At 35.7% G+C, this 23,298-nt stretch overlaps 1 protein-coding gene across 4 annotated transcripts in view; it reads left to right on the top strand.

Annotated features, from left to right (window-relative positions):
- The window catches only part of LOC124369107 (rab11 family-interacting protein 1), a 74,233-nt gene that overhangs the window by 19,521 nt on the left and 31,414 nt on the right, over positions 1 to 23,298 (top strand). For 3 of the 4 annotated variants that reach the window (XM_046826859.1, XM_046826857.1, XM_046826856.1), the window contains exons 4-6: positions 3,039 to 3,176; positions 17,938 to 18,095; positions 22,367 to 22,435. In XM_046826859.1, the coding sequence (XP_046682815.1) occupies positions 3,039 to 3,176; positions 17,938 to 18,095; positions 22,367 to 22,435 (365 nt within the window). Of the gene's footprint in view, positions 1 to 2,438; positions 2,667 to 3,038; positions 3,177 to 17,937; positions 18,096 to 22,366; positions 22,436 to 23,298 lie in introns of those variants that run through there. The other variant, XM_046826858.1, reaches the window with a different exon arrangement.

The raw sequence follows: 23,298 nt of genomic DNA, 5'->3' as shown, positions 1-23,298 counted from the left end.
CCCTAGGAATTCTTTACTCTGCAGAGCTAATTGGCTAAAAAAAGATTATTAGACTTATGGCTATTACAATCTTTCTTAACAGACACAGGACAAGAGTGAGGTAGTGAGATCATATCCGAACCGTTCACTTTTTGACACTTCACTTGACACTCACGCATGGTAGGATCTGTGTAGAACTGGTGTCCTTGGCTGTTGTAATCAGATGATGAAGTGTCTGAGACATAAGACTCTAGATGAGCTTGTTTCACCTCTTCCACAGGTTGGAGTATGACAGAATTTGGGATGATTGCGTCATCAGAAGTTGAAGGTAATGGTGGGAACTCTTTAAGATATAATAGTTCAAATGGAAAATCTATTGATTTTACAATGTTGGTTTTTGTCAGGTACTTGGTTTCATCAGTTTGATAATGTTTCTGGTTACTCTGTCCACTGTAGGAAGACTTCAATTCGTTGTACTGATTAAGCACCTCCACTTGTGCAGTTTGGGAAGAAAAATTATGCTTGTTTACAACGTTTGGATAAATTTTGTCACACAAGGAAGCAACATGTGCTAGCACCCTATCCAACATTTTTGTGCCCCTTCGATTAAAGGTGGACACCATCTCTTGCAAGATATCTATTTGTAATATACTTTTCCAGGTCAAGAAATACCACTCCTGAGATTTTACAAAGCCACCAGATATTTTGGTTTGCACGATACAGGATTGTAGACCAAGTAACTCTTCTTGGAGTAATGCTATTTATAATAATTTTGGATTGTGGGAACTTATTTTTTGTACATTTTATTAAGTTATTCATGGCTCCCATAACCTCGTCCGGACATTTGCTGTTACTCAAATCATTCGTTCCAGGATGTATAAATACAGTTTTTGGAGCTTGAATCATATTCTTCATATTCTTAATTATATCACAGAGTTCATTGGCTGTTGATCCTCGATAACACATTACATTGGCATTTGTTACAGAAACATATTTTATAATAGAATTGCCTATTATTAGAATGGGCTTATTTTGTTGTATCTGTTTTTCCTGTGCTATTTTAATAATTTCTGTTTCTTTACCGTGATATTTATTATTAGAGCAAGATGTTACATGTTTGTTTTGTTGACTTCTCAGTTGCACCACACCGTTTCCAATTTTGTCTGTTTGATTCTCATTTTTCAGGGTGTTGTTTTCAGATGTTATAGTGTCCAAATCAATAGTCAGAATGTTTACAACTGTTTCATATTCCATCATATCTTTGTAGTATTTTTCTTCAAGATTGGTAAGTTTTTTTTTTCCAAATATTTTATTTCATTTAACAATTCTCCATCTGGAAGTGGATAGGGTTGAATTGTTTCCATAAGATGGAGATTTTCTTTTTTTAGAGTATTTATTTTATGCTCTAGTTTTGTAATTTGTGTCCCCACTGTGTTACATTTCTTACAGATTACAGGAAACTCTACATTATTTTCAACAATAATTGTTTCAGGGTTTAAACTGTTTCTTAGACTACTGATTTCTTCATTATTCTTCTTTATTTCCCTCTTTAAGACCAAATTATCTGCCTTCAGTGGTTCTATTTCCCTCTCATATTCCATGACTGATTCATGTGCTTCCTTTTCAAGATTTTGAAGAGTAGTTTCGGCTCTTTCCTTATCATATTTAATCTGACAAAGATATTCAGAAAATTCTTGTAGATTTTGGCTTTCTTCAAAGTCAGACGAGGTTTCAGTAGGTTCTGAGATGAACACTTCTCCATCAGAAATAGATGAGTGTTTTATGGACTTATCACAGAGTTTTGTAGTTAAGTCTAATATTGGGTTTTCACCTGAGCACGGAACAGAACTATTTATTGTTTCTATAGAGTTGGTTTCCGTTGATGGCTGTCTATTAGCTTTAAAGCTGAAATCATCAATGTTGTACGGTAGCTAATTTTCCTCAAAATATTTCAAGAGATCCTTCCTTAATCTAAACATTCTTCCTTTTGGAGAATAAATATAAACATTCACTTTCCCTGCGCTTATACCTTTTTTCCTAACTATTTCCTTTCTTTTCCACCCTTTAGGAACTAATTTTACAGTTTTCGATGACATTTTATTTACAAAACAAATTCAAGACGTTTAAAAATATTATTTAAATTTACTCCTACAGATCATTTAAAGTTATTTACAGAATAGTTCAAAACAAAAAATAAATAAATACATTTCTACAGTCAGGCTTAGATATGTGAAATAAGGAGTTAATGTTGTCTGCAATGTTTACAAACACTAGCAGACTATGACCAGTCAAACTGGTGTGATGTCAGCAATCATCTGTAGTCCACTATATGAATGGCCAGATTGTATTCAGATGATTCAATTGGTGATAAGAGTGATAAGAGCTGTTCCAATTCCTTATACAGTATTTTTCATGATTAATCAGGCTCACTTATACTACATCTGATATTGTATCAGGAAGACACTAAATAGTCAATGTCAGAACTTTCACTTCCTGTTACACACTAGTTTGACCAAAAATATGAAATAAAATATTTTTCATTCTTACTTTGAGATTTAAATTATAACTGTATATATAATCAAAATAATACTTTATAATTGTTTCTTTACTGTTAGAAGTTTATGTTTATTGAGTATTTACTAAATATGACAACCATGCAATACCATGTGATTTTGGTCTGCAAATAAGTAAGTAGACTTTTGTTATAAATAATACATTGGTTAAAAAATAGTAATTAAGAACTTATATATATTTTGAAAATTGATACTCAGCTGAAATGCTTTAACACTGTTTCCACTTTCAAATTAGATTTGGAACTTGTAAAAACTAAGAAATCAAGCACTAGTCACATTAGTCATTCTGTGAAAAAAATGTGTTTTTGAACCTAACCTTATTCAATTTGCATATTAGTGCTGTTATTAGCAGTGTTTCCCGGCATAACTTGGCTATTTTATTGTCATATTGTTTTAGTATCATAATTTATGAAGTATGTATTATGAGAGTGGGTAAGAATTAAGTATATAGTTTCAACATTTTTGATGGTTTGTGAAATGTTTCAGACAAATCCCAAAACAAGGAAATACAGCTGAGATAATCCTAACTGTTCTTCATCGTAACTTTATGGGGGTGGACGAGTTCTTGGGTATGGTCGGTATTCCCTTGGCTGAAATGGATGTCTATGAGAGACCCAGAAATAGGTAGGCATATGTTAACTCATCACATTCAAAAATCTTCAATATATTATGGTTAATTATTAACAAATCATGTGCGTGTGTTTGTTTGTTTATATTTTCTCCTTTGTGTGGCCTAAGTAAAGCTTTGACTGTCCTAATAAAGGAAACCTTCTGTTAAAGCAAATACCATAGCATTTCTGGTACAATAAAACCTCGATTATCGGAATTTTGATTATCGGAAACTACTAGAGAAGTAGTGAGAACTAGTAGCCTTGAATCGAAAAGCTACAGAAAGAACAAATAATTTGGGCAAGCAGCAATCCCAATTTTATATTGACAGCACTCCAAATTTTATTACGTGGGCTATAAATATAGGATAACACATCAACTGCTTCGCTGATGTTCGAAAAATATAACAGTACAAAACCTTTCCACTCATTACCAACCGAGCTTTCATTAGCCATGGACCTAGTCATCACTGTATCATCAGTAGACAAGTCATCATCTATCAATCTCTACATACTCCCCATATTTATATTTCTTATTTTTATAATTCATGTAATTTTTTATATCTAAATTATCCAACTTGATTTAAATCTTCTAAGTTCATTTATAAAATAAACATTCATACAAAAGAAATACTTTTTCCAAATTTCTAAATTTTTTTATCAAAAGAAACATTTTTATCAAAATTCACCAACATTTTGGAAGTTCATTCATTTAAAGAAGCCCAAAATTCTTGAAAATGATTTCAAGATTTTATTAAATTTTAAAAAATCTAGGAAAAATCTTTCAAATTCAACAAAATTGGTTTTATAAGCTCACAATTCTTTAAAAATATTGCATTTTATGAAAAAATATATTTTCAAAATTTTAATTAAAAATCATGCTCATTCATCAAAATTCTTTCAGTTTAAAAATCTTTAAAAACTTATCAAAATTTTAAAAAAATGTATAAAGGAAACATTTTTATTTGCCTACTTTATTTTTAATTCTTGAATTGATAGATTACAAATGCAGAATGTGTTCTGCACTAAGTTCTTCAATCTGGGTGGCCACCCGACCGAGAAACCGGGAGTAATCCGGAAATTTTCCTGAGAACTTTAATTAGAAATAAATTTGACTATGTAATAAATAATATTTAATTAAGGAATGATTTTTCTAAAATTTTGATAAATTTTATTAGTTTTATTAACTTTTTGAAAGAATTTGGTGGAAATTGACAGATTTGTAATAGAATTTTCTTCATAAACTTTGTAATATTTTCAAGAATTTAAAACGTTTCTAAACGAGTAAACTTCCAAGATTTTTGTGAATTTTTATCAAATTGTTTCTTTGATATTAAGAAGAGATCTAAAAATGTTGTGTAAAGTTAAAAAAAGTTTTTGTATACAATTTTTCTTAATTTATGAACTTGAAAGAGTTAAACCGAGTTGGAGAATTTAGATATAAATACTATTAAAGAGTTGTGTAAATTAGTAAAGAATAATAAATGTACAATTTTGAATTTAAAAAAATAAAATTCTAAATTTGGTTTACAAATTACTGTAGAATTAGAAAATTTTTAAATTTTATTTACCAAATAGATTTTTATATGTTTTAGATCATATAAAGATTAAATAAAGAAATGAATAAAAAATAAAATTTACATTTAATGGTTATTGGTAAATCTATGATTAGATATAAAGAACGTGTGAAAATTAACTTTGTAGAATAAAGATTTTCCATTAACCCTTTTGGCCACCGGGCGCTTAGCGCGACAGACTAGCGGAAATCATCCCGGCCTAAATCACCGTTTTTGTAGTACTTTACATAAAACATTCTAAAAACATTACTATTAAAGATAGTACAATATGTTTTACTTCGTTTTTCTTCTCTTTAACTATTCTATAAGATAAACATATTCAATTTTAGTTTCATTTATTTGTTTTATAATAAAAAAGTACTAAAACCTAAAATAAAAAAGGTTTATTATGACATTTTTATTTTCAACTCCAAAATCAATGTAAACAAAAAATATTTTATACATAAAATTTATAATTGTATTGAAGTACATGTAATAATAAAACCAGTGACAATTTAAAAAAAAATTGAATTGTAAATAACACAACAAGAAATTATTTTCTAAAAAATGGAAAATTTGATTTATAACATATTCTTATCTGTCATTATTAGTCAGTATGGACAGTTCAAATTTTTTTTTTCTTGAAGATGTTTAGACATATTCTTGTATGTGTACACTTTAAAAAAATGTAATATGTATCTTACCAGAATATATAAAAAAAAAACTAAAAACCAAAATTATTCACACGATTATGTACAAAACTTGTGTTCATGACACTCTCCTCTTCTTAGCACCTGTGAAAAGAGCTCTGCTGAAAAACAAAAAACTAAATTACTTTCAAAACCTAATATTATACGAATATTATACAATGGAATATTAACGGACTGCGAAGCCATCTGGAAGACCTGAACCTACTAGCATCACAAATAAAACCAAATGTCATATGTATTCGGAAACCAAGCTTCGCCGTGCATGCCAATTTTCCATCAGGGGATGGGATATCTTCCGCCATGACAACCATAATGACGGACATGCATGTGGAGGAGTTATGGTTCTCGCAAATCCTTCTCTGAATTCAGTGGAGGTACCTTTGAACACACCTCTACAAGTAATATGCATAAAGCTAGATATACCATTTAAATTACACGTCTGTTGTGTTTATATTCCCCCGCCACCAGAATGTCTTCCAAGAAAAGATCTATTGGACCTTGTTAATCAATTGCCTCATCCTTTCGTACTTGTGGGCGATTTCAACGCCCACCATCGTTTTTGGGGCTCTACCACTTGCTCTCCAAGGGGCAACATGATTTCCAAGGTCCTTGATTATCTGAATCTTGTTTTATTGAACGACGGCTCGCCAACTTATCTTTGCTCGAGAACAGGTTCCTGGTCAGTATTAGACCTAACCGTGTGCACACCACAAAATTGCTTACCGCTTCGATTAGTCAGTTTCCTCTGACCTTTACGGTAGTGACCATGCACCGGTCATAACTAAAGTTCTTGATATTCCAGGTAATGTGCCCCAAAGACCTAAATGGGTGCTTGATAAGGCAGATTTGGGTAAATTTAAACAAGTTTTACAGGCACCAGATGTTTCAACATCAGTGGATATAGACTCCACTGGTTGGCAGACTCTGGTCTGCAGAAGATTGACGGGTGTTTTAAAGCTCTGTTATTTTTATTCAAATTACATAATTATTTGCATGTTACATAGTTTTTAATATGTCGGAAGGCTTAATTGTGCTTCGGTAGAACATTTGCATGCTGTGGTTTGACGGACAATTGTAAGTAGCTGAATGTGGTTGTCGTGGCTAACCAAACTCAAGGACACGTGCAGCAGCGGGACTACACGACCGTGAGCAGTTCGAGTCTCGACGCGGCCACCGTGCGCCGCTGCCAACACAGCCAGTCGCTGCCCGCCGCCGAGATATCCCTGCTCTGTCACTAATCACTGTCACGAGCGGTCCTGGCCTACCTACCCGCTGCGAGTGTTGCTGATTGCGCCTTCAATTCCCTCACCACTACATTGCTGCTCACCTGTACTGCGGTTTGCTGTTCTTCAAACGCCGGCTGAGAAGTTCTGTGACTGTTGCTGTTCCATCAGTTTGGACTTGAACTGTCTGTCCACAAAAATTGGAGTGCCTTTTATGTTTCTTGTTCTTAGTTTTATTGTTGCATGTTTGTTTTTATCTTTGTAAATTATTATTTTACCAATTAAGCATGTATTATTATTTCATAACTTACTAAATTTCATTTGCCATTTATTCTTGTACCATATTCTTTAAAAATGGTGATTACTCGTGGCATGTCAAATGTCGCAATGCCTGTAATAGAAGAAATATTTACAGATACAAACAATCTTAACGATGATACCGAGTCCCTTGTCACGAGCCTGTATACGAATTTAAAAAAATTAGAAGCGAATCATCCTCACATTACTTTATCTGATCTTGTGCTAAATATATCCAACTTACTTAAGCGATTGGATGAATCACTGAGTACTACATCACATTCTGAAGTTGTAATTAAGGAACTTCAAGGTAATATTTTAACTCTTGAGTCCAGACTTGAAAAAGAAAAACAACGGAGGCGATCTGACTTAAATGAATCATTTAATGAGCTAGACGTTATCCGAGAAGAAAAGGACCGTATTTTAAGAGAAAATAGCACCTTGTCTTCCAGCTTAACTAATGCTAAAACCAAGTTAGAGAATCTGACACATGACTGCTTGTCATTGAAATCTTTGGTCACTGACAGGAATAGTGTTCTTGATAAGCTAAAATCAGATCTAATTGCTTCCAATCTGCAAAACTCAGAGCTGACAGGTATTGTGACGGAGCTGAGATCTTCTATTGCTGAGTTAGAACAGAAATCCTGGCTGAATAGTAGATGGATTGATGACTCAATTCTTGATTCCTACTTTCTGTCTTTTGAGCAAAACAATAAGGACAGCTTATCTAAAGTTGTTTTTTTGGGTCCAACACTGACTCAACTAATAAAGCATGGCAGCTCTGCTGATGTGAATGCCCACCTAAAGGAGTTAAATTTCTTTAATTCGGATTATGCATTTCTATGCATTAGTGACAATCCTCTAGTTTTCAAGTCGGATACTGGTTCGCATTGGACCCTGTTGTTTGTCGACATTACTGGCCAGAAGCTGTATCACTTGGACTCACTCCACGGCAGTAACATGCCTGCCGCAAAACTAGTAACAGGCAATCTTGGGTTCAGTGAGAGTAACTTGTGTGAGTTGAACTGCTGTCAACAAAATAACTCTTTTGAGTGTGGCTTGAGTGTACTAGTAAACACAAAGTTCATTAATGATGGTTTCTGCAAAAAAACTACGACAGGTGGCATTCGTTTCCATGAGTGGTACAAGCTGTTTACGGAGAACACAAGTAATCTGTCAATCGTAGAAACAACTGAACCGGTTGTGATCGAGTCTAACATTAAGGAAATTCCTCAAGCCATTGATGATAGCGATAAATGGTCAATTGTAAAACACAATCGGACAAGGAAGGCAAAAAATAAACTTAACAGGGTGTCAGCCGTCCCCATCGTTGAGACAAAGAACAAATACGGAGAACTAGCGTCGTTTGAGTCGGAGGATGTCCATGACACTGGGCGTGTGAAAAGTGTCTCTGGAGTGTGGAGGACGAGCCAGCAAGAGGATGCCATGACTCAATGTATTAAGTCTAAGAGGTGTAAGAAGTCAGGGAATGTGGAGAGCGACGTGAAACGGATGTCTGTCATTAGGGAATCTAATAGTAGCAAACGACAACGGTGTCGTAATTGTAAGTCAAGTAAGGACCCTGAACTCACGGACAGCCACCTTAGCCTAAGAAAAAATGTAAATAGTTTAAATAGTAATAGAGATTCTATACATAAAAAGAGTAGTCCCAATGTTGTAAATAATAATAATATGTATACGTCTACCTTGAAAAGTTGCCTGGTTATTGGGGATTCGTTACTAAGATTTTCAAGTAAACAATGTGTATATAGGGGAGCTACTGTTGATGTAAATCCTGGTGCAAAAATTTTAAACATAAAGAGAAAACTTAAAGATTATGTTCAAGTCCAGCCACCGGTTATTTATATTCATGTCGGCACAAATGATGTGGCTATGGGTTATAATGGTGGGGCTGGATATGATGGTGGTTGTGGCAAGAAAGAGGTTTTGCACAGGATGGCTGAGCTGTTGTATACTTGTAAGACTGAATTTCCTAATGCTAAGATAATTTTAAATAGCATCTTAAGGCGTCGGGATATCAATGACATAGCTCTAGATTATCTTAACGAGCAGTTGTTTTTGATGTGTAACAACTTTAATGTTGAATTTATTGATCTGTACAATTGTATTCGTAGGCACCACCTTGCTATAGACGGAAGGCACCTAAATAGGAGTGGCAACTTTGAATTGGGCCACATTATGCTCTCCACGTTACTAAAATCTACTTCTAAACGCTCACTTTCCGATTCGGTGGCTCCCATCCTCTCTAGCAATGCCCTGCAGCCCTTCCCTGTCGCTCCTAATCCTTTTGTGCCTTCCTGTGGGCCCACTACTGGGTTTCCCCGTGATCCTTCACCAGAGATTTCCCGTGAGCCCTCTCCTGTGCGTTCAATAGCTTCTTCGGGAAACGGGTCGTACGGGGTGATGAAGGCGATCACCTAGACACTCTTAGGCTGGTACATCAAAATGTCCAGGGTATTATGCCTAAACTGGCCCAGATTGAGGTTATGGTGGATCTGCTCTCGCCTCAAATCCTATGTTTCTCAGAACACTTTCTGAGAGAATCAGAGATGAATATTTTTGTTTTGTCTGGGTTTAGGGTCGTGTCCAGTTATTGTCGGTCCGTTAAGGGGCGAGGTGGCGTGTGCATCTTGGTTCACGAGGGTCTGAGGCATTGTCATGCTGTTGACGTTTCGAGATTTTGCAAGGAGGGTTCTTGTGAGCTGGCCAGTGTTTCAGTGGATTTAAGCGGTTCTCAATATTTAGTTATCTCTGTTTACAGACCTCCACATTCAGATTTCAGTAACATTGAATTGTTCTTTAATTCTTATCTGATTGTCTTAGTTCTATTTTGAAATCTGGCGTAAGGGTTCTTATTGCTGGTGATTTTAATATTGACATGTGTTCTGATAATGAAACTGCCAGACAACTGTCTCATCTCATTACTTCTTTTGGGCTTAGAGATACAGTAAAATCGTATACCAGGGAGTTTAATGGGTCTACGTCACTAATTGACAACATCTTTACGAACATCAATCCAAGTGAGCTGGTCACTCAAGTTGTCATAACGGCAGTATCGGACCACCATGCTCAGGTTGGTGATCTCAAGGTTAATGTGTCTCCTATGATAAATACTCCTAAGTTCAAACTCAAACGTCAAATTTCAGATAACAGCATCCATGTTTTAAGACACTTGTTGGCAAATGAAATGTGGGCTAATGTTCTTAGTGCACAAGATGTGAACTCCAAGTTCTCACTTTTCCTATCTACTTTTTCATATTATTTTAATTTGATTGCTCCTATAAAGAAGGTAAAATACCAGAAAACCAAATCTTTTACGAAGGTGGTTTTCAATAAAGATTTGCTTCAGCTCCAAGAGAAGGTGATCACTAAGTATTCTCTGACGAAACACCTTGGTTCTGGACATCCCTTGCGAAAATCTTACCGTGATCTTAAGAAACAGTTTCGGACTAGAGTTCGCTCTGCTAAGGCTGGGTTGGTTTATAAACACATCACAAAGGCCAAGAACAAAAACAGGGCCGTTTGGAACATCATTAAGGACATTCAGCCCAACAAAAAGTCTAAGGATTTTACCTGTTACTCCATTAAGAATGAAAGTGGTTCCTTAGTGGTCGATCCGACTGTTATCTCGTGTCAGTTTAATTCTTTCTTCACCCAGATGGGCGAACGTCTTGGAGGCGGTTCTTGGAATGTTGATGACCCACAACGAGTGTGTCATGCGATGCGGACAGTTGTACCTTCACTTTTCCTGTGGCCAACAGATGTTCGGGAAGTAATCGCAGTAGTAAAATCCTTAAAGCCCGGCCACACCTCAGGGGCTGATGGGATGTCTTCTAGCCTTCTGAAGGATGTTGCTGAGCAGCTGGCTTGGCCTTTGGCCCACATTGCGAATGCTACCTTCGAAAGTGGTGTATTTCCATGTATTCTAAAGCAAGCAATAGTTAAACCACTACTGAAAAAGGGAAGCCCATATGACTTCGAAAAACTATAGGCCCATATCTATCCTATCAACGTTTTCAAAAGTCTTGGAAAAGCTGTATCTTGTTCGTTTACTGTCGTTTTTATCGCATAATAATGTCATTTTTGAAAAGCAATTTGGCTTCAGACGTGGCTTCTCGACACTTGATGCCGTTTTTGACTTCATCAATCATGTTTCTATTGCCTTGGATGAACGTCAGCATTCGTTTGGTGTTTTCTTGGATCTCCGAAAAGCGTTCGATGTTGTCAATCATGGGCTCTTGTTATGCAAACTACAAAACCTTGGAATTAGGGGTGCCGCATTTGACTGGGTGTCTTCATATTTGATGGGGCGTAGCCAGGTAGTTGAAATTCCCTTTGTTGACCACTCTGGTTGCTTGAGTCATCGAGTATCCTCTGTGAAAACAGTGAAGTCAGGGGTACCCCAAGGCTCTGTCCTTGGCCCAGTCTTATTCCTATTATTTGTTAATGACATCTCATCTAGTGTGGGCGGAGGAAATCTGTGCTTATTTGCTGACGACACATCTTTCAATATGTCACATAAAAATAGGGAAAACCTGGAATATGATATTTTTGTACAAGGCAGCTGTCTTCTTCAATGGATGGAAGAAAATCACCTTACTGTGAACACTGCAAAGACGACATTCCTGGATTTTAATATTAGAGCACCCATGAATGGTGATAGTGGAAGTTCATCCATTATTTTAGGCGATTCCGTTATTAACTCGTCACAATTTACAAACTTCTTGGGTGTGATTTTGGACTCAAGCCTGAACTTTCACCTTCACATGGACAAGGTGTGTGGGAAATTATGCAGCGGCATATTTTTATTACGTAGACTCTCCAGTTTTTCTAGTACTGAAATTCTTCTGGCTGGCTATTATGGGTGCATTTACCCACATCTTGCTTATGGACTTCCAATATGGGGCTCTGAAAACACAAAGACCCTATACATCTTTCGTTTGCAGAAGAAATCTCTAAGGATTGTATTAGGGCTGGCAAGAAGTCAATCATGCAGGGGTTTTTTCCGATCAAACAAAATTCTTACATTCCCAAGCCTATACATACTCGAAACCTTAACCTTCTTTAAGAAAAATATGCACATTTTTACCTCTGATTCTCCTACTCATTACAACTTAAGAAACTCCATCTGTATACCTGTACCAAAACACCGTACCTCATTTTTTGAAAACCAGTTATATTTTTCAGCAATCAAATTATTTAATAGTCTCCCACTGGAAATAAAAGCAGAAACTGTTGTTAGCAAATTTAGAAAAAGACTTAAGTGTTTTTTGATTGATGGAGAGTTTTACTCTGTAAGAGATTATCTAATGTACAAATAAGATGTTTAGTTATTTTATCTTTTGTTTTTATTATTATTGTAAATTATTGACCATTGTCATGCAATGTTAATTGTTAATTGACAAATAAACACTTTGACTTTGACTTTGACTTTGACTTTGACTCCGCCGTCAACAATATAACTGTTGCCATATCAAGTGCCGCTCTGGAAAGTATTCCAAAAACAATAGGAATCATCAAAAGAAGAAACGTACCTTGGAGTGTGGGATGTTGCTTCGGGAGCGCAGGAAAGCCTTGCGGATATTTAATAGATCTCCGCCCGAGGAAAACCTTGCACGATTTCGTCTTTGCCAGAGCTAAAGTTTGTCTCATATTTAAAAGATGTCGACGAAATTCGTGGAAGGAATTTACTTCTTCAATTAACCGTACCACCCCTTTATCTCTGGTATGGAGGAGACTAAAGGCAGTTTGCGGAAAACAGCCACCTCTGCCTATTCTTGGCTTAAGGGTGAAGGACATCATATTAACCGAGCCGAAAGATGTGGCAAACGCTTTGGCCTCGTCCATTTCCAACGTGTTGAGGACGGCATCCTACGGTCCTTTGTTCCAGCGAAATAAAGTACAACATGAAGCACAGCCCATAAATGACAATAACTATATAAATCCCTTAAATCTATTGTTTTCCCTTGACGAACTAGAATCTGCTATTTCTCCCATTATAAACTCAGCTCCCGGTGCTGACGACATCCGCTACGCCATGTTGAGAAACCTTCCTGTAGAGGTTAAAGCATGCCTCTTGTCCCTTTTCAATAGAATTTTTCAAGAACGCAGCTTTCCAAGTTCATGGCGTAACTCTTACGTTGTACCATTATACAAACCTGGCCAAGACAAGTTCTCCCCTACTAGCTACAGGCCTATTTCGCTTACCAGTTGTCTTTGTAAGATACTGGAGCAGATGGTAAATCGTAGACTGGTATGGTTCCTAGAACACAATAATCTCCTGTCTCCACAGCAATGTGGCTTCCGTCAAGGCCGTTCAACTCTAGACCACCTAGTATGCCTAGAGTCGTCAATCCTGAATGCTTTCCTTGAACGGAGGCAACTTGTTGCTCTGTTTTTCGATATAACAAAAGCGTATGATACAGCTTGGCGTATAAACACCCTTTCAAATTGGGGCATCGGTGGTAATACGTTATATTTTATTAAAGGTTTTATGGATGACACCAAAATTCTTGAGAACGGTATACCTCAAGGGAGTGTCCTTAGCTGTACTCTCTTTGCTGTGGCCATAAACAGCATCACTTCCTGCGTCAGAGCTCCTGTCAGATGCTCTCTATTCGTAGATGACTTTGCTGTGTTTGTCCTGCCAGGAGGCTGGCTACTGCAGAGAGGTACCTTCAGCTCACCATCCACCATCTTGAAGATTGGAGCAACCAAACCGGCTTTTCTTTTTCTTCTTCAAAGACTAAATGTATTACTTTTTCTCGACTGAGGAACATCGCTGATCCAACTATTAGGATAAATAGAATTATAATCCCAGCGAGTCGCTGTGTGAAATTCCTGGGGTTGTGGTTTGATTACAGACTGACGTGGGTTCTGCACATTAAAGAACTTAAGGCGAAATGCCTAAAGAGACTTAATGTGATGAGAGCTTTAAGCGGAACGAAGTGGGGTGCAGATAGAAAATGCATGCTTCAGTTTTACAAGGCATATATTCGACCTTGTATTGATTATGGATCACAGGTTTATTCTTCTGCCAAGCCAACAGCCCTTAAAATGTTGGACTCAATCCATCACTCTGCTATCAGATTGGCTACTGGAGCTTTTCGTTCCAGCCCCGTTGTCAGTCTGTTAGCTGAGAGTGGTGAGCCATCCCTATCTTTCAGACGTATTCAATTGGCTATGAACTATTTTTTTAGTTTAAAATCAAGGCCAGAAAATCCGGCCTTCGAGGTAGTCCTAGACACATCGCTTGCTCCCTTGTACCACAATAAACCTAATGCCCCCGCACGCTTTGGTATTAGAATCCTGTTACACCTCGCAGAAGTGGACATGAGAGCGATTGATGTTGAAGTATGTCACGAGATGGATAGGCCACCATGGACAGTCAGAACTCCCAATGTAATACTGTCATTATTACAGTTGGACAAGCAAGATGCATCACTGTTGTCCACAAGCGCCTGCAGAGAAATTTTGTCATCCTTTTCACCCTGCGATGTCATCTACACGGATGGCTCAAAGAGTGAGGCAGGAACGGGTTGTGCCTTTGTCACTTCCAATAGAGAGTACAAATTCTGCCTTACTCCTGAATCTTCAATATACACAGCAGAACTAACTGCTATCTTGAAATCATTAAATATTGTATGCCCAAGAACAAATAGGATGGTAATGTGCTCGGACTCGTTAAGCGGTCTTCTGGCTATCAAGAACATGTACTCCAAACATGTCCTGGTTCGTAAGATCCACTTCGCTTTGAGCGAGATGAATTGAATTGAATCATAATTTTATTTCCAAACAATATTTACATGCATGCAAATTTACTATTAAATTTATATTGTCTTGTTATTGTGATGATGTCGCGGGGTATCGCAATTACGTTACTATGGGTACCTGGACATACCGGAATACCTGGTAACGAGATCGCAGATAGGGCAGCAAAGGAGGCAATCTCTCTGACTCCATGTACTAGGCGATCAGTCGCGTCCAATCTAAAGCTGATTGTAAAGTCACGACTACAACATCAGTGGAATATATCGTGGGATCAAGTGGCCAATAACAAACTTCGGCAGATTAAATAAACAGTAAAGCCTTGGTTGACTGCTTACCGCACTAACCGTAGAGAGGAAGTTGTACTGTATTGACTCCGTATCGGACACACTCGCCTCTCTCACAGTTTACTAATGAGTCGTGGTGATCCACCGCAGTGTGCGGAGTGTAAAATGGCGTTAAAAGTCAGCGACGTGTTCATAGACTGCCGCCTCTACGCCGGGCAGAGGAGAGCACATTGTTTGCCAGGCCGGTTAGATGAGTTGCTTGGTGACAAAGAAGATGTTTTAACAAAGCTCTTTGGTTTTCTGGAGAGCACCAAATTAATGTCCAGAATATGAGTCCTATAGTACCTGATTAGTTTTAGTAAACGTGTTTTAACCGCTAGTTTTAGTCAAGGGTGAGCTCTTTTACAGTTCACCCCTGAGTTGTTATTTAGTTTTAAGGCTCATAACACATTCGCTACTTAGTAGCTATGTCTCTTGTCATGACTTTTGTATTATCATACAGTGAGTCGCTTGTTAGCCAAAGTGTTAACACTTTGTACCCTGGGCCCTTAATACATGTTTCGGTGTGGCTCCCTGGGGTTTTATGATGCTTTTAAAAAATTCTGTGTTATTACAGTAATTATGTTATAAACTCATACTATATATCTTTTTAAAGATAGAGATACATACTTTTTTTAATGTATACAAATATAAAGTTTATTTTCAAAATAAAATTATAACATAATATTGAATGTTATGTAAAAAATACAAAAAAAGTTTTAGCTACGTATATAGCTTGTTAGTTCAGGTAGTTCGCCTTAGTGTGGTAATTTTTAAAGCACAATGGTCTGATTCAAATACAGGATCTCGCACATTTTCTTTTAGATCGTTCATAAAATCAATATTTGGTTCCAGGTGTGTATCAAAATCATCGTCACTTTCCGACTCGGAGTCAAACAAAAGATCGCGAATTGCATCACTTTTGATTTCATCACCAATATTATTTAAGCTCAAAAATAATAAGTAAAGAATATACAAGAAAATCAACGGAAAGTCGAGAAGAAAGAACAAAGCGAGTGTAAATACAAAACAAAACACACGGATAACCTCACATTGCTTGCATTTGCTTTTACTTCATTCAGTAAGAAACTCAAGTTCTGATTATTTACAAACAGTTAAATTCACATTTAGAATACATTATAATAACATTTGCTTCAGTATTTGTCGGCAAGATTTCTAGAAAACTTTTAGTAAGACATCACTAAGTCTCACAATATACAACGTGAAACACTTCAAAGCAAACTGACAGTACCGACGATCAGCCGCGGCGCCTACGATCAGCTGTGTAGATTCGCTTGTAGTACGACGAAAAATATACGTATTTCATTACTAAAACGTGACCCAGGGATCTCAAAACTAACAAATACGAACTTAGACAACCAATGAACATAATCAAAATGTTTGAATCCAAAAATAAGATGACTGAGCTATATAATACAATTAAATAACACGACACGAGCTATACTCGGGCGCCGGTAGCAGGCGCTGCCGACGCGGCCCGACCTATACTCGGGCTCAGGGTACAAAGTGTTAACTAACACCGCCTAAGTGCAATCTTTTAAATTTTGGTTAAAAAATTTCTGTGTTTTAATCAAGGGTAAGCACCTTTACAGTAAAAAAAATTTCTGTGAGGTGAGAGACACCACTATCAATATGTAGGTGTCACGTAAGGTGACGGGCATTGATGACCAACGTGTCTTTTGCCATAAAAAAAAGAAAAAAAAGCCTTTCATTAATAGAGCATTTGGTCTGCCGAATCTACTCCACCCATGAAGGCGTTGTAGTGGCGGATCATTTTAGGCCTACTGGTTATAAAGACTTTATTTCCGTTTTTCGGATTTTAATTTATCAGTGGCCGTACTGTCTGTTGAAAGAAGTAATACTTGTTTTTGTTGTGACGATTTTTGCCTACTACCTAGCATAAGCAAAGCACCCTTAGGACAGTACTTGAGTATTTGAGTTATGTGACTATTGTGAAACAGTGTTACCAACGTATAAACATAAAATATCTGTTAGTTTGATCTTTTGTGAAGTCAAACCACCAATCTAGGCATCGCTATCTGTATACATACCAAATATATAGCGATACTACAAAACGTCCTCATACGAGGATATTGGCGGTTCTCACGCAACATGCCGACGTCCTCAAATGAGGACGTCAGCGGTCAAAGGGTTAATTTAAAATGTTTAAAAGTTTTGTTTAACAATATGCCACCATATTGTTTCAACAATTGCTAGAGACCTGAAATTTTCACAGAATATTTTTAAAACCTATTTTTGAATTGTGTTGAGTTTGAAAATGTTGAGTGCATAAATGGGCAAATAATATAAAATCAAACGTTTAAGCCTCTTTGTGGGACACCCGGTATATATAAGCATTAATCAACTTATGAAAATCAATAATATTAACGCATTATCAATGCAGATTCATAAACATTTGGCCCTGGTAAATCTACATCCTTTACAATATCACTGGATAGAGTGAATTTTTAAATCATTATTTTATTTACATAAAAAGTAGGAAATAAGTTTTTAGAGTAACTTTTTAGTGCTGTGTGAAGTCCACAAAATTAATATTCATTTTATTTTGTTTTATACCAGTTGTTTTTTGTAATTTTTCTGATTTTTAAGCCTGTCATACTGATTCCTGGTTATGGTTCCATGAACTCAATACATGGTTCACCATTCATGTATTTATGCCTTTTGTGCAAAGCTTTGTTTTTGTATGTTTCCTTTATTGTGTGTAAAATATATCCATGAAAGTATTTTAATGTGTGGTTACGTGTGAAATTTTCATTCTTGGCTTCTATAGTCATATTTGTCTATTTAGTAATTTGTTAGATTTTATTCAATTGTGTGAATGTACTTATATTTCAGGTGGTATAAACTGAAATCAAAGCCTGGCAAAGAGAAAAATAAAGAAAGGGGAGAGTTAGAAGTGAAGGTGGCATTTATCGTCAAGTCTGGTAGTCTTGCAGATTTGTCCAAGAAAGAAAAACACAAGTCTTCACTTGGCCAACTCTCTACTGCTTTAGGTAGGAATCTTGTATAACTTCACAGTGAATATTGTTAAGTAATCAGCACAATCTGGTGGGCTGTGGTGACTGTTGTGTAATAATTATATTATAAAGAGAATGTGGAACACCCCCAAAGAGACGCTAAAATGTAGATTAATATTGTGGAGGAATCTTCAGGATACCACTCATTAAAGTTTTGATTTGCTTCTAAATAAGGTAAATGAAACTAAAAATATAAATTCCATTTAGATAGTATTTAATTTATATAGGGTCTACAAAAGTCCGGGAACGGAATTTTATTTTTTGAACTATCGCACATAAAGCAACGAAACTTACACATAAGTATTATACAAAAAATCTACTTGTTTAAGCAAATATAAATTTTGTCCATCATATGGAGACGGTCCACTAATTGTCAGAAGAAAATTGTAAATAAGAGCATAGGTTGAGTTGTACATTAAATTAAAGGTCTCTATTAGGAGAACACAACGCCGTAAACCCGATCTCAAAAGGTTCAGCCTATCCAAAACAGCGGCCATTTATAGTTACTAACTTTAGCTGTTTGATAAAACTTAGTTGTCATACCTTGTGTTACATAAAATAATGAAACCTATAAAACTTCTCAGCATATGTAAAACAATTTTCCAAATTGTGAATGACTTTACATCACATTCGAAAACAGTCTAGAATGTAACCTATGAACATTTTTAATGCAGACCTTTACAAAAAATTACCTTAAATGAAACTGTCTTTTGAGTTAATCGTCATGTAAAAAGCATGAAAAAAAGAATGAGATAGCCAGCAATGACTTCAATCTCAAAGTTAAGAAATACTTAGACAATTTAAAAATAAATAATATTGACTTGACAGTCAAGCTGGCTTTATCAGGCATCTCATACATATTGATGTAGATATCCTCCTTATCAGCTGCATTGTCTTTCCCAAACAGTTCTCATTGAGTGTGTTCACCTGTAGTTGATTATTTTAAGTAATTCTTGTTAAAAATTTGTCAGTGTCTAGAAAATAGTCAAATAATACAAAATCAAAATGGCACCATCTAAAGTTGAAAGTTCATGTACTGATTATAAGAGGATACTACGATCTACAGGGATCATACCATCAGAACAGACCACCTATTTCAAAATATGCAGTTTATGCCACAGTTTGACACTTTGAAGCATTTAGAGGTATGAAAGATTGTCCACCCAGAGGTAGACCTAAAACAATGACTTATGATGAGATGGCTGTTGATGTCCTTCAATCTATCTTTGAAGATCCACACTCTTCAATTACAGAAGTTACTACTGAGCATTGCATAAGTAACAGTTCTGTGTTTAATATATTAAAATGTAACAAATACCAGCCTTACAATGTAAAAATTGTACGTGAACTATCTGAGGTCGATTTTGATAGGCATATCTAATACTGTGATCTGCAAAAGGTGAATGTGTAGGCAGGTATTGTAGGACAAAATATTATTGGTCCTTTTATTATTGATGGGAATTTTAATGGAGAAATTTATCAGGATATGTTGGATAATAGAATCATCCCTGACATCATGAATGTAGAAAGATTAAACTGGGCGTGTCGTATCTCATTTTAAACGTTTCTTGACCCAGATAATCTTTTTTAATGTTCAATTTATTTTACTGTAAATGTACAGGTTATTAAAAAAATCTATAAAAATAATTAAGCTTTAACAAACTTTTTCATTGTTACTTTATTGAACAAATTATGAAACTCCAAATGTTATCCAAATAGTTGAGGACCTACTGTTCCAAAAAATAACTAAGAAAGTCATTTATATTTTGAAAATTTAAAAGTTTATATAACTAAAAAGTACTAAACACAACTGTATGGTTTACATTAAACTAAATTAAAACTTTGGTTACAACATTTTTTTGTATTTAAACTTTGGCTTTATCTCAAGCTGTTTTGGTTCTGTAGACAAAACAATTCTAATTATTTATTCCAATCAGTGGTCCATTTGGTCTGGTTCACACTGACCGCTACCTTAATTTAGCAGTGATAAAAGCGGAAATGGTATAATTGAGACATGCAATCCATCTCTTGGCTGATGCCAAGAGAATTTCAGTTGAATTTGTCTTGTTAAATTTATCTTCTTATTCTTAAAAGTTGGGATATTTCCAGGATTTACTAATTGTAAGTTATGTGATAGGAGAAAACCCGATAAAGACTCATCCAAGGTTGATGTTCTCAATGTCCAACATTTTGAGGGTTCTCAATTGTATGGAATCTTTGCCTACAAGTAGGTATTGGTTAGCCTTCTGATTCTCTTCAGAAAAATTGGGGTCTTTAGATGGTGGAACTTCATGAGCATCGTAAGGAAGGTGGACAGAATTTACAGTAGGTTTCCACTCATCTCTCCACTGCCCAACTGGATCTTTATCATAACAAATTTCCATGTACAAAAGAACACTGCAAATCCCTTATAATCTCTAGGTACTTCTTAAAATATGAAAATATTAAGCAGTAATAATTTTTTAAGAGCATTAAATACAACAGTTATCAATGTCTACTGTAATTATTTGGTCAGGTTTACAATTCCCCTTCCACTGGATTCAAGGTTTTTTTAATGAGGGCAAGATCTATGTCTTCACTTTTGCAGAGGCAGTCAAGTTTACCTTACTGTATTGATTAAAAAACACGCCCAAGTCAACGGCCCAGTCATGCTCTACACATACAGCTTTGAGTTCTTGAAGTACTAGGTCTTATACCAGATATACAAAGGTGGATTCTCTTTGACGCTTTTGACTTTTCAGTCCTGAATACTCAGTTTCCTGTTCATGCTATCAACATGCTGAGGATCTCTATGTCATCTTTGGTAGCAAACTATTTGTGGTCTTAGAAATTATCCTTGTTGCAAATAGAACTTTGCTCCTATTACATAACAAGTGAGTCTTCATCCCTGAGTACTTCTTTTGGGACCTCCTGTAAATCTGCCAGATCAGCAAAGTAAGTGATATAACTTAACAAATGCACAGTACATATACACAGTGACTCCAGCAAACTGAATTTTTCTCAGCCAGCACAATGTCCTAGGTGACTGCATCCCTGAGAGTAAGGAATCCCTAATCCAGAAACTGATGTAAGGATTCCTTCATCCTCTTATCCCCTCGACATAACATAACATACTTATGGTATGCTATGGAGTTAATAAATCATATTTATGGAAAGTAGCTTCATCCATGTACCTAAATATTCTAACTTCATCCATGTGTACCGTAGTTGTATTTATTTATGCTGAATCGTGGTAGGAAGTAGGCTCTTTTGTTAACTAGACGCGGTGCGTGGACATTGTTTGTTGGTTCGAGACAAGACATCAGCTGATCGAGATGACTACAGTGATACGTTCCGAGCCGGTTCCCGGAGAGAGGGGGCCGAATCTTGAAGCCACAACGACAAGGTGCTGACGTCGAGTAGAGAAGCGGTAGTTCTACCTCCAACCCTATAGTTTGGGATATAGAGTAATTCTTTTATCGGGTGTAAATTTAATTCAAGTTATTAATTTTCATTAGTGCGTTTTTAGTTTCCTATCAGCCTCCATAGTCTTCAAAGTAGTAAGTCCCGTACCAGCGTTTAGTTAATATCTTTTATTTTTATACTGTTGTGTGATTAAATTTGTAAAATTTCCCATATTTCAGAGTCTGAGAATTAATTCAATTTTTGAAGTATTGTGAATTAAATTTTGGTCGTAAAGTTAATATCAAGTTTTGTGTTATATTCATTTTTTGAATATTTTGAGAAGAGAACTTTTAATTTTATTTTGTTAATTTAAACCTTTTTGGAGAAGTATACATTTTTAGTTTCATTTTAATTTTATTTCTTTTTTGATCAGACTCTTAATTAGATTTGATCGATTGTGAGAAGTTTTTGAAGAAAATCAAATCTAAAGTTTGTAAACTTTGTTAATTTTTTGGGTGAACTTTAATTCGAAATAAATCAAGTATTTCCGAAATGTTGTTTTGATTTATAAAGTATTAGCTCCAAATTAATATAAAATATGTACTATAATAATGGTACACATGTATCTAAATATTCTAAATCTTTCAGTTTGGTTTTGGCTTGGGAACTTAAGTGTTCTGAATATAATATATAAGGCCATGATGTAATATACTTAAGACGGTAAGTTGTCTTTGGTGTACTAAAGTAGAAGAGGATAAGGTGATGTAAAAGAAAATTTAAACATGTTGATATTTGCCTTCCTCAGGAATGCTCTGTTTGTATAATTAATTAGGGTTTAATTTGTTGAAAATTATGTGTTTTAGGAGGCAGCTTAATCAGTATCAGCAGCTTGGACAAAAGAAAAGGTTTAAAGAAACTAGCTGGCAAGATCGGTGAGTGTGCTATCAAAATCAGCCTTCTCCGTTTTTATAGTGTAATAAGCAAAGTAGAGGAAAATGAAGTGGCTTAACTATTTGTTTTCTTTTAGGAAAGGTTATGGAATGTTTATCTTCTACCCCTTAGGGGTTAGGTGTATATACAAGTACATTATTTTGATGTGGAATATGTAAAAATGTCTGGAGTATAATTTTGTTTTGTGTCCATTAAGTTTCACGAAAATCAGAATATTTTTGGAATTTTATCTATCAGTAATTATATGGGGATTTTATCGGAATCTAAAATAATGTGTTAGATTTATTAACACTGATATATAAACTGACAGGGTAGATCAAATCAGCTACGCTCATCAGTTTTCGTCATCAGAGCGGCATTGGTTGGATGATGGTTGAAAATCCCGTCAGTTCTCCAGTCAACTATATACCGGAACGACTTCTAGGCACACGTGACGATTCGAACTGTTCAAACCAAATAGTCCAACGTGCATAAGGATCTTTATGTCTTATTGTTTCGTAGTCCTTGACTGTAATCATACTAACTGACTGAGTCTGCAATGTCTATTCGTGGAAAAAAATGATTGACAGAACTCAAAGTACCGATTGGTGAAACATGTTTTTGTAGCTCTTTGTGTATAAAACTGTTTAGAAATATATAGCAACAGAATAACGTAATCTATAAATAATATTTGAATATTTTTCAACGCTAGCGTGTCTGCTGGTTCTATGCGCGAACTTTGCTTCTCGATAGTAAACAGATGATCACTAATTCGTATTTTATCCGTACGCTGTACTTTGCGTAGTTCTGAATAAATATATTCTCTATAAATATGCATCCATACATTTTTACGTAAATGTAATAT

This window comes from Homalodisca vitripennis, chromosome X, assembly GCF_021130785.1.
Source record: "Homalodisca vitripennis isolate AUS2020 chromosome X, UT_GWSS_2.1, whole genome shotgun sequence".
NCBI lineage: Eukaryota > Metazoa > Arthropoda > Insecta > Hemiptera > Cicadellidae > Homalodisca > Homalodisca vitripennis.
This window is presented reverse-complemented; position numbering and strand designations above follow the sequence as displayed.